This window comes from Anastrepha obliqua, chromosome 6, assembly GCF_027943255.1.
Source record: "Anastrepha obliqua isolate idAnaObli1 chromosome 6, idAnaObli1_1.0, whole genome shotgun sequence".
Taxonomy (NCBI): domain Eukaryota; kingdom Metazoa; phylum Arthropoda; class Insecta; order Diptera; family Tephritidae; genus Anastrepha; species Anastrepha obliqua.
In genome coordinates, this window is record NC_072897.1 from 8,546,031 (window position 1) to 8,563,185 (window position 17,155).

The 17,155-nt window shown below is 35.2% G+C and overlaps 1 protein-coding gene across 1 annotated transcript; it reads left to right on the top strand.

Moving 5' to 3' along the window:
* The first annotated feature begins 8,424 nt into the window (after positions 1-8,424).
* Positions 8,425-9,459, top strand: LOC129250084 (uncharacterized). The gene has a single exon (XM_054889727.1). The coding sequence runs from the start codon at positions 8,425-8,427 to the stop codon at positions 9,457-9,459; it is 1,035 nt and encodes a 344-aa protein (XP_054745702.1).
* The last annotated feature ends 7,696 nt before the right edge of the window (positions 9,460-17,155 follow it).

The following is a 17,155-nucleotide window of genomic DNA, read 5'->3' on the forward strand; positions in this document are numbered from 1 at the left end:
TTAATTATTAGTGATGATAGTTATTCATATAATCCACTAACAAATCAAGTGATGCATGTTTGACTTGTTTTTTTTTTTAAATTTTTATAAAATTAAAATTAACTAAAAATTAATTGAAATAAATATGTAATTAATTATATTAATAGATTAAAAAAATTTATCTAAAATTCTAAATTATGGATGGTCATTTAAAAGTTACTAAATTAGATAATAAAATTAAATTAACTATTCAAAATTTTGATACTCATAAACCAATAAAAAGATTAAATGAAATATTTCCGAATATTATTAGAGCAATTATTTGTGGACCAAGTAATTGTGGAAAAACAAATGTATTACTAAATATATTATCAAAGATTTATTATTCTGATATAATAATTTGTTCAAAAACTTGCTATCAAGAAAAATATAAATTTTTAGAAGATATGATAATTCAATTTAATAAATTGTGTGTTAAAAATGATTTGGAATCTAAGGATATAAAATGTTTATCAATTCAATCACTACCAACACCTGAAAATATTAAACCATATTCTGTAATAATATTTGATGATATCTCTACAGAACAACAAGATAATATTGCCAATTATTTTGCTTATGGTAGACACAATAACATTTCTTGTTTTTATTTATGTCAAACATATTCAAAAATACCTAAACAATTGATAAGAGATAATACAAACTATATAATTATATTTAAACAAGACAAGACTAATCTGAAGCATATATTTAATGACCATTGTAATGATATTGATTATGATATTTTAAAAAATATGTGTATTCAATGTTGGAAAGAACAGTTTGGATTTTTAGTCTATACTAATATTATAAAGAGGAAAACTTTGTTTGTTTGTTTGTTTGTTTGTTTGTTTGTAACGAATAGGCTCAAAAACTACTGGACCGATTTTAAAAATTCTTTCAAAAAAATAGGGTTCCGTAAGATATTTGGATTTTTCGGACACAAACTGAAAAAAATCTTATATATAAAATAAAGTCAACTTTTTGTGTGTGTTCGCTAACCGGCCGTGTCTGCATCGAATTAAACCAAACTTACACACATTGTTAAGAAGGTATTGAAGATGGTTTCCGTATAGTTTGGATACCTATTGGTGGATAGGGCTCGAGATATAGGTCAAAACGTGGACCCGGGTAACCTTCGGATGTGTATGTACAATATGGGTATCAAATGGAAGCTGTTGGCGAATGCTTTAGTCCAGAGTATTTTTCATGCCGCTCCGTGACTAGGGTCTCGATATAGAGACCAAAACGTGGGCCCTAGAATGTGTATGTGCAATATGGGTATCAAATGGAAGCTGTTGGTGAATGCTTTAGTACAGAGTATTTTTCATGCCGCTCCGTGACTAGGGTATCGAGATATAGGTCAAAACGTGGACCCGGGTAACCTTTGGATGTGTATGTACAATATGGGTATCAAATGGAAGCTGTTGGTGAATGCTTTAGTTCAGAGTATTTCCATCCGCTCCGTGACTAGGGTCTCGAGATAGAGACCAAAACGTGGACCCTAGAATGTGTTTGTACAATACGGATATCAAATGAAAGCTGTTGATAAGTGCTTTAATACGGGTAATTTTCATACCTATTGATGACTAGGGTCTCGAGATATAGGTCAAAACGTGGACCCGGGTAACCTTCGGACGTGTATGTACAATATGGGTATCAAATGGAAGCTGTTGATAAGTGCTTCAATACGGTGTAATTTTCATACCTATTGATGACTAGGGTCTGGAAATATATGCCAAAACGTGGACCCTCCGTGTCTTTGCACCGAATTAAACCAAACTTACACACATTGTTAAGGAGGCATTGAAGATGGTTTTCGTATAGTTTGGATACCTATTGGTAGATAGGGTCTCGAGATATAGGTCAAAACGTGGACCCGGGTAACCTTCGGACGTGTATGTACAATATGGGTATCAAATGGAAGCTGTTGGTGAATGCTTTAGTTCAGAGTATTTCCATCCGCTCCGTGACTAGGGTCTCGAGATAGAGACCAAAACGTGGACCCTAGAATGTGTTTGTACAATATGGATGTCAAATGAAAGCTGTTGATAAGTGCTTTAATACGGGGTAATTTTCATACCTATTGATGACTAGGGTCTCGAGATATAGGTTAAAACGTGGACCCGGGTAACCTTCGGACGTGTATGTACAATATGGGTATCAAATGGAAGCTGTTGATAAGTGCTTCAATACGGGGTAATTTTCATACCTATTGATGACGAGGGTCTCGAGATATAGGTCAAAACGTGGACCCGGGTAACCTTCGGACGTGTATGTACAATATGGGTATCAAATGGAAGCTGTTGATAAGTGCTTCAATACGGGGTAATTTTCATACCTATTGATGACTAGGGTCTGGAAATATATGCCAAAACGTGGACCCGCCGTGTCGTTGCACCGAATTAAACCAAACTTACACACATTTTTAAGGAGGTATTGAAGGTGGTTTCCGTATAGTTTGGATACGTATTGGTACATAGGGTCTCGAGATATAGGCCAAAACGTGGACCCGGGTAACCCTAGGATGTGTATGTAAAATATGGGTATCAAATGGAAGCTGTTGGTGAATGCTTTAGTTCAGAGTATTTCCATCCGCTCCGTGACTAGGGTATCGAGATAGAGACCAAAACGTGGACCCTAGAATGTGTTTGTACAATATGGATATCAAATGAAAGCTGTTGATAAGTGCTTTAATACGGGGTAATTTTCATACCTATTGATGACTAGGGTCTGGAAATATATGCCAAAACGTGGACCCGCCGTGTCTTTGCACCGAACTAAACCAAACTTACACACATTTTTAAGGAGGTATTGAAGATGGTTTCCGTATAGTTTGGATACCTATTGGTAGATGGGGTCTCGAGATATAGGTCAAAACGTGGACCCGGGTAACCCTAGGATGTGTATGTAAAATATGGGTATCAAATGGAAGCTGTTGGTGAATGCTTTAGTTCAGAGTATTTCCATCCGCTCCGTGACTAGGGTCTCGAGACAGAGACCAAAACGTGGACCCTAGAATGTGTTTGTACAATATGGATATCAAATGAAAGCTGTTGATAAGTGCTTTAATACGGGGTAATTTTCATACCTATTGATGACTGGGATCTGGAAATATATGCCAAAACGTGGACCCGCCGTGTCTTTGCACCGAATTAAACCAAACTTACACACATTGTTAAGGAGGTATTGAAGATGGTTTCCGTATAGTTTGGATACTTATTGGTAGAAAGGGTCTCGAGATATAGGTCAAAACGTGGACCCGGGTAACCTTTGGTTGTGTATGTACAATGTAGGTATCAAATGAAAGCTGTTGATAAGTGCTTTAATACGGGGTAATTTTCATACCTATTGATGACTAGGGTCTCGCAATATATGCCAAAACGTGGACCCGCCGTGTCTTTGCACCGAATTAAACCAAACTTATGCACATTGTTAAGTAAGTATTGAAAATGGGTTTCGTAAAGTTTGGTTTTAATTCGAAGCAGGGGCAACGGGTACAGCGTTCTTTTGAGCCAGCCATAATGTCGCTTACTTTTTTAACGCTTGGGGCGGAACTGAACTGTCAAATTGACAGTGTTAGTTACAATGTGTCAATATTTCTTTCTGATTTGGATGCCATATATTTGGCATATATTTCCAGACCCTAGTCATCAATAGGTATGAAAATTACACCGTATTGAAGCACTTATCAACAGCTTCCATTTGATACCCATATTGTACATACACGTCCGAAGGTTACCCGGGTCCACGTTTTGACCTATATCTCGAGACCCTAGTCATCAATAGGTATGAAAATTACCCCGTATTAAAGCACTTATCAACAGCTTTCATTTGATATCCGTATTGTACAAACACATTCTAGGGTCCACGTTTTGGTCTCTATCTCGAGACCCTAGTCACGGAGCGGATGGAAATACTCTGAACTAAAGCATTCACCAACAGCTTCCATTTGATACCCATATTGTACATACACATCCAAAGGTTACCCGGGTCCACGTTTCGACCTATATCTCGAGACCCCAGTCACGGAGAGGCATGAAAAATACTCTGTACTAAAGCATTCACCAACAGCTTCCATTTGATACCCATATTGTACATACACATTCTAGGGTCCACGTTTTGGTCTCTATCTCGAGACCCTAGTCACGGGCGGGATGAAAAATACTCTGAACTAAAGCATTCACCAACAGCTTCCATTTGATACCCATATTGTACATACACATCCGAAGGTTACCCGGGTCCACGTTTTGACCTATATCTCGAGCCCTATCCACCAATAGGTATCCAAACTATACGGAAACCATCTCCAATACCTTCTTAACTATGTGTGTAAGTTTGGTTTAATTCGGTGCAGACACGGCCGGTTAGCGAACACACACAAAAAGTTGACTTTATTTTATATATAAGATTTTTTTCAGTTTGTGTCCGAAAAATCCAAATATCTTACGGAACCCTATTTTTTTCCAAAATAAAATGTATTCCATGTTACTCTTGGATAATGTAGTTTTCGAATGGTGAAAGAATTTTTAAAATCGGTCCAGTAGTTTTTGAGCCTATTCGTTACAAACAAACAAACAAACAAACAAACAAAGTTTTCCTCTTTATAATATTAGTATAGATATTTACTCAAAAACAAATAGAAAAACAAAAAATATTGTTTATGCCAAAGCGCTTGAATAAAGAATAAAGAAATAAATAATATGAAAACCATATATTTTCTGTTCTAAACCATATCTATTATATTTTAGTGTGCCCAGCGGAGGGGGCCGGGTTTGCTAGTAATAGATAAAGAACAAGAAACAAATGATGGTAGATATAAAAAAATGTTTGAATTTTTCTTTACAGTATAAAAAAATGTTTGAATTTTTGTTTAAATAAGATTTTTATTTTTTATTATTTCCATTTATTTTGGAAATCTTTATATTTTTCATTTTTTTCATCAAGAACTATATCTAATATTTTTCTATATTTATATAATCCATCAATGGTGGGCAGCAGATTTACTAATTATGACAACAGTTAATGTTAGAATTAATAGAGGATACAAATATATGCTTAATGTAATTGATACATTTTCTAAATTTGCTTATATAGAACCATTAAAAAAGAAAGATGGAAAAACAACTTCTGAAGCATTTTTAAATATTATTAAAAAAGCAGGTTGTGCCCCAAAATTACTTCATACAGATTCTGGTAAAGAATTTTTAAATAAACATTTTCAAGGAGTTTTAGATAAATACAATATTAACATGTATCAAACATTTAGTGAAAAGAAATCATCAATTGTAGAAAGATTTAATAGAACCATTAATGAAAAACTAAAAATACGATTTGAAATTCAGAAAAATACTAATTGGATTGATGTAATTGATAAAATATTATATGAATATAATTACAAAGATGTACATAGAACTATTGGTATGAAACCTTGTGAAGTAAATGAAAAAAATGAACAATTAATTTTTGATAATTGTTTTAAAATTAATAGAAACAATTTAGAAAAACCGGTTTTTAAAATTGGAGAAAAAGTAAGAATTCAGTCACATAAAAAACAATTTGAAAACAAATATAAAAATAATTGGACTCGAGAAATATTTTATATTAGTAAAATTTATCCATCTAATCCAATAACATATTTAATAAGAGATTTAAATTATGAACCAATATTGGGTAAATTTTATAAATTTGAACTTCAAAGAGTTCAAATTTAAAGTTTCAATTATTTTGCGTCCACCCTCTTCTAACGCTAAATACACTTGTAAGCATGTTTGACTTTGTCAAACGGTTTCGACAGAGTCGAAACATGTGTTGATGTATAAAAATTGAATATTCTAAATCAAATATTATGCTTATCTTGCAGTTTGTGACTCGTATTCAACAGTATTTCATTTTTTTTTTGGTTTGTGCTTATGCTTATTCTATTTATAGATTGTGAGCAATGCTGATAAGATCAGCATTGCTTGCTTTGCATACTACTCAGCTGTAATTACATTACTTCAGAATATGATGTTCAGATGAGTTGGTTAAGCAGTTGGAATTATAACAATAATTTTGTTGCAAGTTCGAATCTAGCTTTAGGACTCTTGTTTTGAGGAGTTCGTCATTTTTTTTGAAAGGTACTTTAAAAAATAAATGTATCCTTTTTTGTTTTTTTTTTGAATAGATTACTTTAAATATTTTGTAATCAATATTTTAACATTTTTTCACTTAATAGACATCGACACAACTCAAAATTTTAACTGTACCAACCTAAATATTGATTACGAGTACTTCAAAAATAGATATCTTTAATATCTTAAAAATATTAACTATGAGTAACTATAATTTAGGGGTGGGCCATAGTTAGTGGCCCACCACTAAATATTGATTACGAGTACTTCAAAAATAGATATCTTTAATATCTTAAAAATATTAACTATGAGTAACTATAATTTAGGGGTGGGCCATAGTTAGTGGCCCACCCCTAAATATTGATTACGAGTACTTCAAAAATAGATATCTTAAATACCTTAAAAATATTTTAACATTTTTTCACTTAATAGACATCGACCCAACTCAAAAAGATTAAATATTAAAAAAAAATCATCTAAAATGTTAAAAAGTATCAAAATTTTTAGTTAAGAATGTCAAATTAAACAAATTTAAGTTAAAATTTTGATACTTTTTAGTTAAGAATGTCAAATTAAACAAATTTAAGTTAAAATGTATTAAAATTTTTAGTTAAGAATGTCAAACTAAACAAATTTAAGTTAAAAATTTTGATATTGTGCTAAAACCGGGGAAATACATACTACTCCTAGGTATACGATGGAACTCCAAAAAAGATTCATTTTTCTTTCTCGTCAACCCAATCGAGAATAAACCCACCTACACCAAACGCGAGGTTTTATCAGCTATTGCCAAATTATTTGACCCCGCCGGTTGGCTCAGTCCAGTAATAATAACGGCAAAAATTATTATGCAGCAAGAATGGCTTGATAAAACCGACTGGGATGAAAGTCTTAAGCCACTCACGCTTCATCGATGGCTTAATTTCGTAAAAGACCACGAAACGGCAAACAATATTCAAATACCCAGATGGACCCATTTCTCAGAATTAGCAACCATCGAATTTCATGGATTTTCTGATGCTTCCGAGAAAGCTTATGCCGCAACCCTTTATATTCGAGTCACCATCGAAACCGAAGTATGGATCACCCTCTTAGTATCGAAAACGAGAGTTGCCCCAATTAAAAGCATATCGTTGCCAAGGTTAGAACTCTGTGGAGCCGTTCTATTAGCTAATCTTGTTGACACTACCCTATCCCAATTAAGCTTAAAGCAATATCAAAGCTATTTTTGGACGGACTCAACTATAGTTTTATCGTGGTTAAACAAACCACCATGTTCTTGGAGCACATTCGTGTCTCACCGAGTTACCGCGGTCATGGAAAAGGTTGGAGTCAACAACTGGCGCCATGTCGAAAGCCAAAATTAAGGATCCTCATAAAATCGATGATCCATAACTGCAAAACTTGTATATTATACAAGAAGACACAACACACACAAATAATGGCGGCACTCCCAACTGAGAGGACAACCTTAACCCGAACATTTGCAGCCACAGGAATTGATTTCGCTGGACCCTATGACATAAAAAATTACACTCAAAGAGCATTCCTAATAACCAAAGGTTATATCTGTATATTCGTATGTTTCGCAACCAAGGCCATTGGCCCAACTATTGGTCAAAGATCGACGAGAATTTCTCAAAACCCTACAAACCCAAGTAACAGCTAATTATGGGCATCAAAACATCAATTGGCACTTCAACCCCCCAGGAGCTCCGCATATGGGCGGACTATGGGAGGCAGGAGTAAAAAGTTTCAAAACCCATTTAAAAAAGGTATCACATGCCCAAAAATTTACCTTCGAGGAACTAAGTACCCTATTAACCCGCATAGAAGGTTGCTTGAATTCTCGCCCATTAAGCCCTTCAAATGACGACCCAACAAGCTTAGAACCCTTAACCCCAGGACACTTTTTGATTGGTACCCCAATATTAACACCCGCCGAACCCAATTTAGAAGATACTAACCTAAGTATTATAAACAGATGGACAAAACTAAAAGCACTCCATCAACATTTCTCCAAAAGATGGAAAGAAGAATATCTGAAGGAACTCCACAAGCGATATAAGTGGAAATATCCTCAACGTAACGTGGAAGTTGGTGATTTAGTTGTCATCAGAAAAGAAAATCTACCCCCAAACGAGTGGAAACTAGGCCGAATAAAAAAGGCATACTGCGGTTCAGATAACAGAACCCGAGTAGTAGACATTCGTACCGCTCAAGGCACAATAACCCGTCCCATAACAAAACTTGTAATACTACCTATTAATTAAAATTAATTTTTTATAGGATCATGGCCCCCCTAACCCCAAAAAGGAAAACCATTTCAACGGTCAGGACCACTCGCCGAAGCAGCCCAACAATGAGCATCCGCTCCCTCAGCACGACCCGCAGCTTGTCACCACTCTCGGATGAAAAAGCTTTAAGAGCTTTAGCAATCCGATCTCGCCGGTTTCGTACAACTCTTTCACCCATACAAGAAGAGAGAAATAGCGACATACACCGCACGGCACACCCCAAAATTTCCAACACTACGCCACCCAAATATAGTACACACCGACACGTTGCATGTGGAATATGCAAAAGGGATCATAGGTTGGTGACATGCTCCAAATACACCAACATGAATCTAAAGGAAAAATACGACGCAGTCACAACCCACAAATACTGCATCAATTGCTTGGCCAGATCACACCGGACAAAGAGCTGTACAAGTGAGAAGAGATGTTCCACATGCAATGGAAAACATCACTCCACCCTACATGGACACCCAAGACTGTACACTCATGTCACGGAAACAAAAAGAGAACGAGGAGTCGAAGCACATCCCTTCACCACCCCTAGAGGACCACCCTCATTACTGGCCAAGCAGACCCTTGTACCCACGGCACTCATCCGCATCAAACAAGCGGACAAATGGCATAAAGTCAGGGCCCTCATCAACCCGGTCCAAAAAAGAATCACCATCGGCTCTGACTTAATAAAAAAGCTGAGACTGCCGATAACATACCTCAACGAACATCGGATTTGCCATCTCAAAATCGGATCACTAATTGATGATCAATTGCGACTCGAAACACACGCTTTGATATCAAAGGATTTACCCACACGACCCTATGAGCAGGACATAAGCGACGAGATTCGAAAACGTTTCGATCACTTAGTCCTAGCTGACCCATCATTCACGAAGGCAAACAACGTAATGCTCGAACTTGGAGCCGACCTATACCCAAAAATTATAAAATCCGGCATATTTCATCCCGATAATGGCACAGTCGTCACCCAAAACACCACATTAGGATGGATTTTAACCGGAATTTTAAACTAGACCCTAAGTATAACTCATTATCTAAAACAATTTCTCAATATTATGAGAGGTATTTTCCACCCAATTAACCAATTTTTATTCGCAGACACTGCAAGGCGGCCGGGATGTTTATTCCAAACAAACACATCCCTGCATTGTCCTCTTAAATTCCGAAAGGCGAAAGAATGACAATGCAGGAATGAACAACAGCACCAACATCGATATAAAAGTTTTTCAGTTTTTAACTAACAGCACACGAAGAACAAGGTAGACCACACGAAGGAGATAAAAATCCAGCTATACCGCCAAGAAGGAAATAAAAATCCAGCTATATCACTAATTAAACAGGTTATTATATATATTATTTTACATATAATTAGTACTCAAACATACATACATATGTATATACCATATAAACCCAATTATAAATAAATTGAATTATAACGACCCTATAACCCTATTTTTCATTTATACGGAATCGGCCACATACCGTCGAAATACCCCGACAGTTATTATGATATTGCGTAAAATGAATCCACCGCGACTTTGCAACGGTACTCGACTTGCGGTGAGAAGACTTATGCCGACTTTGATCGAGGCAACCATTATTAACGGAAAGTACGCATTTGACTTCAAACGATTGCAATTTCCGGTTCACCTTGCGTTCGCAATGACAATTAACAAGTCGCAAGGCCAATCGCTTAGTGTTTGCAGGATAAATTTAGAAACTCATTGTTTTTCACATGGGTAGCTATGTATATGTTGCGTGTTCACGATTTGGGAAGCCATCCGCTTTGTTTGTGTTAACGTCAGACCAAAGAACAAAAAATGTGGTTTACCAAAGAGCACTTCAATGAAACGGATAATTTGCGGACACGTGTAACGCCTCGATTCAGTATTTACTTTGGATTCACTTTCATTTTTTACTTAGAGAAGTTCAACTAAATTACACTTCACTTCTGTAATCGAAATGAATTCATTACTGTTGTGAAATTATATTATATAAAATTTTTCGTTTTCAAATATAAAACAAAAAAATAAGTTTTCTTCATCTTTTATTCCCCAAACGAAATGTTACAAAAACGAAGCCATCTGGTGGCGAAACGGAACTCGCCGGGCTTGCTAGTAATCTATAATTTCTTGCACTTTTATTAACCTGTTTTCCGTTGAATAAGCAATTGAGTTATCGGAGAAATGTAGGAAATTCGTAAAACCGATCTCTACTCATGGTAGTACCGAAAACTGGAGTTTCTGAAAGTGGGTGTGTCGACCAATAATTATATATTTTGATTTTTCTTACTGATTTACATTTACATTCATGTTCATGTTTTTTATACTTTAGGCTATTTGCATTATGATATCGATTTGTTTCGGAAACGATTTTTTTAATTAAGTCCTCCCCAACAAATAAAGATGTCACATCGGCAATGCTTTGAGGACTGTTTGGAAAGATTTTCAGTAAAGAAGCTCCTCCAAATTGCTCATTACATCTTTCTAGATCAAAATCCGACCAATCCTTATCACTTTCTTCAACTTCTACTTCTCCTTCACTTGATGACGATGAAAGCAGACGAAATGCATTCGTTCTTTTTCGTATAGGTTGAATATCAGAATCCTCACTGTCACTTTCATTTTCAGCGATATTTGATAATGAATCTTCATATGTCTCCGAAAGAAAGTCTTCCCCCATTTTGAGAGATTTTTAGAAAAATATCACATTTAGTTTATATTATTCAAAAATAGAAAATTATTGAAAAAATGTCTATAAATTGTACTTTTTAGACTGGATTTGTCCTTATATCGTTGGAAGTTTCGATAGAAAAGCAAATACTGAGTAATATTCCATTACAAAAATTTCTGTAAATTACTGTAAACACAGAGCACGTGCTATTTGGTTTCTACCTCATAGTCTATAGATGCATCTGTCGGTATCCATTACTTTGAGCGCTCCCTCTCCCTCCATCGTTCTCTATATTCTTTTATTTTTGCTAACTCTTTTTATTTTCCATCTTTTTTTTACTTCATTACTGTAATAGTTTATATTTTTTAATTGTTTTTTTCCCGTAGTTTTTGCTGTTACTACATTAACGACTAGTCATTTGTTTCTGTTAACTATATATGTATGTATAGTGGATAGTATTGTACAAGATTTCTGATGTTAGAAACGTATCCCAGAATAAATTAATTTGAATTTGAATTTGAGAAATGACATTTTTAAAGAATTGTTTAACGATAACCTAAATGACGACAAAAGCGTCATCCGCACCCAAGCGAAAATCTTAAATGACGACATTGGGCGAGTACATACGTTGCGAATGTCATGCATATGCTTAATAATTATCGCAATTTCTGGCCACTTATGCCTTGTTGTCTGGCTTTAAAAGTGATAAATTAAACAGGAGTGAACATTTTTGACGTGATAACGTCTTATAATTCGATTTAACAGGCTGCACGCACGAAAAGATGTGTCGTTACCTTGCTCATTAGTGTTACCTTGCTCATATGTAGTTACCTTGCTCATTAGTGTTACCTTGCTCTTTAGTGTTACCTTGCTCTTTAGTGCTACCTTGCTCATTAGTGTTAACTTGCTCTTTAGTGTTACCTTGCTCATTAGTGTTACCTTGCTCTTTAGTGTTACCTTGCTCTTTAGTGTTACCTTGCTCATTAGTGTTACCTTGCTCTTTATTGTATCCTTGCTCATTAGTGTTACCTTGCTCATTAGTGTTACCTTGCTCATATGTAGTTACCTTGCTCATTGCCGTTACCTTCCTCATTGCATTGAATGAACTGCAAGCGAAAGCACGGAACGAACGACAAAGCAAACAAAGCAAACGAACGGCAACGTTCGACATCTTGCTCTCTCCTACTTAAGTGAGCGTATATATGTATGTATATGCGCATATGTACATATATAAATTCACGTATTTGTATTTGCATATGCCTTCTTATTGATTATTATTAATTTGATTCACTTGAAGAATTTAAAATAAAACCAAGTTTGTTAATAATACCTGTTGTTTTAATGTTATTATTATTAATTTTTTTATTATATATAAAGGAAAAAATGTATGGTAATATTTACCATATACCTTATAAGATATGTTGTCTATACTAATATTATAAAGAGGAAAACTTTGTTTGTTTGTAATGAACAGGCTCAAAAACTACTGGACCGATTTTAAAAATTCTTTCACCATTCGAAAGCTACATTCTCCACGAGTAACATGGATTATATTTTATTTTGGAAATAGGGCTCGAGATATAGGTCAAAACGTGGACCCGGGTAACCTTCGGATGTGTATGTACAATATGGGTATCAAATGGAAGCTGTTGATGAATGCTTTAGTACAGAGTATTTTTCATGCCTCTCCGTGACTGGGGTCTCGAGATATAGGTCAAAATGTGGACCCTAGAATGTGTTTGTACAATATGGATATCAAATTGAAGCTGTTGATGAATGCTTTAGTACAGAGTATTTTTCATGCCTCTCCGTGACTGGGGTCTCGAGATATAGGTCAAAACGTGGACCCGGCCCGGGTAACCTTTGGTTGTGTATGTACCATATGGGTATCAAATGAAAGCTGTTGATAAGTGCTTTAATACGGGGTAATTTTTATACCTATTGATGACTAGGGTCTGGAAATATATGCCAAAACGTGGACCCGCCGTGTCTTTGCACCGAATTAAACCAAACTTACACACATTGTTAAGGAGGTATTGAAGATGGTTTCCGTATAGTTTGGAAACCTATTGGTAGACAGGGTCTCGAGATATAGGTCAAAACGTGGACCCGGGTAACCTTCGGATGTGTATGTACAATATGGGTATCAAATGGAAGCTGTTGGTGAATGCTTTAGTTCAGAGTATTTCCATCCGCTCCGTGACTAGGGTCTCGAGATAGAGACCAAAACGTGGACCCTAGAATGTGTTTGTACAATATGGATATCAAATGAAAGCTGTTGATAAGTGCTTTAATACGGGGTAATTTTCATACCTATTGATGACTAGGGTCTCGAAATATATGCCAAAACGTGGACCCGCCGTGTCTTTGAACCGAATTAAACCAAACTTACACACATTGTTAAGTAGGTATTGAAGATGATTTCCGTATAGTTTGAATACCTATTGGTAGATAGGGTCTCAAGATATAGGTCAAAACGTGGACCCGGGTAACCTTTGGTTGTGTATGTACAATATGGGTATCAAATGAAAGCTGTTGGTAAGTGCTTTAATACGGGGTAATTTGTTATGTTATGTTATGTTATGTTATGTTATGTTATGTTATGTTATGTTATGTTATGTTATGTTATGTTATGTTATGTTATGTTATGTTATGTTATGTTATGTTATCTTATGTTATGTTATGTTATGTTATGTTATGTTATGTTATGTTATGTTATGTTATGTTATGTTATGTTATGTTATGTTATGTTATGTTATGTTATGTTATGTTATGTTATGTTATGTTATGTTATGTTATGTTATGTTATGTTATGTTATGTTAAGTTATGTTATGTTATGTTATGTTATGTTATGTTATGTTATGTTAAAGTATATTATGTTATGTTAATGTTAACTCATTCTCTATATCCATACAAAATATCTATCAAACAAATAATATTAAAATTTTCTTTTGAAAAATGCAACCATTCAATCAGTATTTTCTTATGACGTTATCACGTTAAACTATCGTCAGTAAACCGACTTTACAGACAACCTCTTTTTTTAATCGCTTTCGGTTGATCTGGAGAAAGTTACCTTTTTATCCCAAAAATAAAGGTGCAAAATTAAATCAAATTCTCGATATCAAAACAAAACATCGAAATGAATTTTATTTTATATTTCTACTTGAAAAATCCTAATAAACGACCAGCGCCGTTTTATAATACTATCACTGCGATAACTTGTATTTGCAGCAAATTTGTTGTCTCGATGTCTGACATCTCATTAGAACAAAAAATGTGGTTTACCAAAGAGCACTTCAATGAAACGGATAATTTGCGGACACGTGTAACGCCTCGATTCAGTATTTACTTTGGATTCACTTTCATTTTTTACTTAGAGAAGTTCAACTAAATTACACTTCACTTCTGTAATCGAAATGAATTCATTACTGTTGTGAAATTATATTATATAAAATTTTTCGTTTTCAAATATAAAACAAAAAAATAAGTTTTCTTCATCTTTTAATCCCCAAACGAAATGTTACAAAAAACGAAGCCATCTGGTGGCGAAACGGAACTCGCCGGGCTTGCTAGTAATCTATAATTTCTTGCACTTTTATTAACCTGTTTTCCGTTGAATAAGCAATTGAGTTATCGGAGAAATGTAGGAAATTCGTAAAACCGATCTCTACTCATGGTAGTACCGAAAACTGGAGTTTCTGAAAGTGGGTGTGTCGACCAATAATTATATATTTTGATTTTTCTTACTGATTTACATTTACATTCATGTTCATGTTTTTTATACTTTAGGCTATTTGCATTATGATATCGATTTGTTTCGGAAACGATTTTTTTAATTAAGTCCTCCCCAGCAAATAAAGATGTCACATCGGCAATTCTTTGAGGACTGTTTGGAAAGATTTTCAGTAAAGAAGCTCCTCCAAATTGCTCATTACATCTTTCTAGATCAAAATCCGACCAATCCTTATCACTTTCTTCAACTTCTACTTCTCCTTCACTTGATGATGATGAAAGCAGACGAAATGCATTCGTTCTTTTTCGTATAGGTTGAATATCAGAAAATTATTGAAAAAATGTCTATAAATTGGACTTTTTAGACTGGATTTGTCCTTATATCGTTGGAAGTTTCGATAGAAAAGCAAATACTGAGTAATATTCCATTACAAAAATTTCTGTAAATTACTGTAAACACAGAGCACGTGCTATTTGGCTTCTACCTCATAGTCTATAGATGCATCTGTCGGTATCCATTACTTTGAGCGCTCCCTCTCCCTCCATCGTTCTCTATATTCTTTTATTTTTGCTAACTCTTTTTATTTTCCATCTTTTTTTTACTTCATTACTGTAATAGTTTATATTTTTTAATTGTTTTTTTCCCGTAGTTTTTGCTGTTACTACATTAACGACTAGTCATTTGTTTCTGTTAACTAAATATGTATGTATATTGGATAGTATTGTACAAGATTTCTGATGTTAGAAACGTATTCCAGAATAAATTAATTTGAATTTGAATTTGAGAAATGACATTTTTAAAGAATTGTTTAACGATAACCTAAATGACGACAAAAGCGTCATCCGCACCCAAGCGAAAATCTTAAATGACGACATTGGGCGAGTACATACGTTGCGAATGTCATGCATATGCTTAATAATTATCGCAATTTCTGGCCACTTATGCCTTGTCGTCTGGCTTTAAAAGTGATAAATTAAACAGGAGTGAACATTTTTTTTAATCGCTTTCGGTTGATCTGGAGAAAGTTACCTTTTTATCCCAAAAATAAAGGTGCAAAATTAAATCAAATTCTCGATATCAAAACAAAACATCGAAATGAATTTTATTTTATATTTCTACTTGAAAAATCCTAATAAACGACCAGCGCCGTTTTATAATACTATCACTGCGATAACTTGTCTCGATGTCTGACATCTCATTAATTTGCTGTGAGAAAGGCTTACCGAAAGAGCGAAGTCTTGCCCTAGCTAGCCCAGGATATTCACATAAGTAGTGGAAAAGACTTTCCTTCACCCCTTCGGCTTGACTGCTTCTGCAAATGGGATTGAGGTGATTGGGGTGATCCCCTACCTTCCAATGACCTGTAGTCAAACACGAAAATTAAGAAAAAGTTTTTTCTAATATTGGTCGCCCCTCGTCAGGCAATGACAAACCTCCGAGTATATTTCTGCCATGAAAAAGCTCCTTATAAAAAATATCTCCCGTTCAGAGTCGGTTTGAAACTGTTGGTCCCTCCATTTGTGGAACAACATCAAGACGCACGCCACAAATAGGAGGAGGAGCTCGACCAAACTCCCAAAAAGGGTGTACGCGCAATTATATACAGGGTTGGCCATATTAAACTGACCCATTGAGTAACCCTATAACTTTTTACTGTAATTTGAAATCTAAGGTTTACGTCAACAAGCCAAAGACACTAGGCGCACTTAAGGCCAATATCCGACGGGAAATAGCCGCCATATCGGCCGAGACGCTGGCCAAAACTATGGAAAACGCCGAAAAACGGGCACATTACGCTATACGAGCTAAGGGCGACCACTTGCGCGATATCATATTCAAAAAGTGATGTAAACGAATCTCCTTGAACTAAATTAAATGTTTTTCACAATGAAACACAAAAAAATGTTTCTTTTTCCATATTTTTTTAATAATCACATGGGTCAGTTTAATATGGCCAACCCTGTACATATCCAAATACGTGCTAAGGGCGACCACTTGCGCGATATCATATTCAAAAAGTGATGTAAACGAATCTCCTTGAACTGAATTAAATGTTTTTCACAATGAAACACAAAAAAATGTTTCTTTTTCCATATTTTTTTAATAATCACATGGGTCAGTTTAATATGGCCAACCCTGTATATATTATATATACTGATCACGACCACTGCAAACGAAATAAGGATAACGATTTGAGGGCATGCACCTGGAATGTCCGGTCCCTCAATGGGGACGGTGCCTCTGCCCGGCTGGTTGATGTCCTCGTGAGAGTAAAGGCTGACATCACTGCCATTCAAGA

What these genes read in the sequence shown, in the direction of transcription:
- LOC129250084 (XM_054889727.1), top strand. Translation starts at nt 8,425, where the DNA reads ATGGCCCCCCTAACCCCAAAAAGGAAAACCATTTCAACGGTCAGGACC.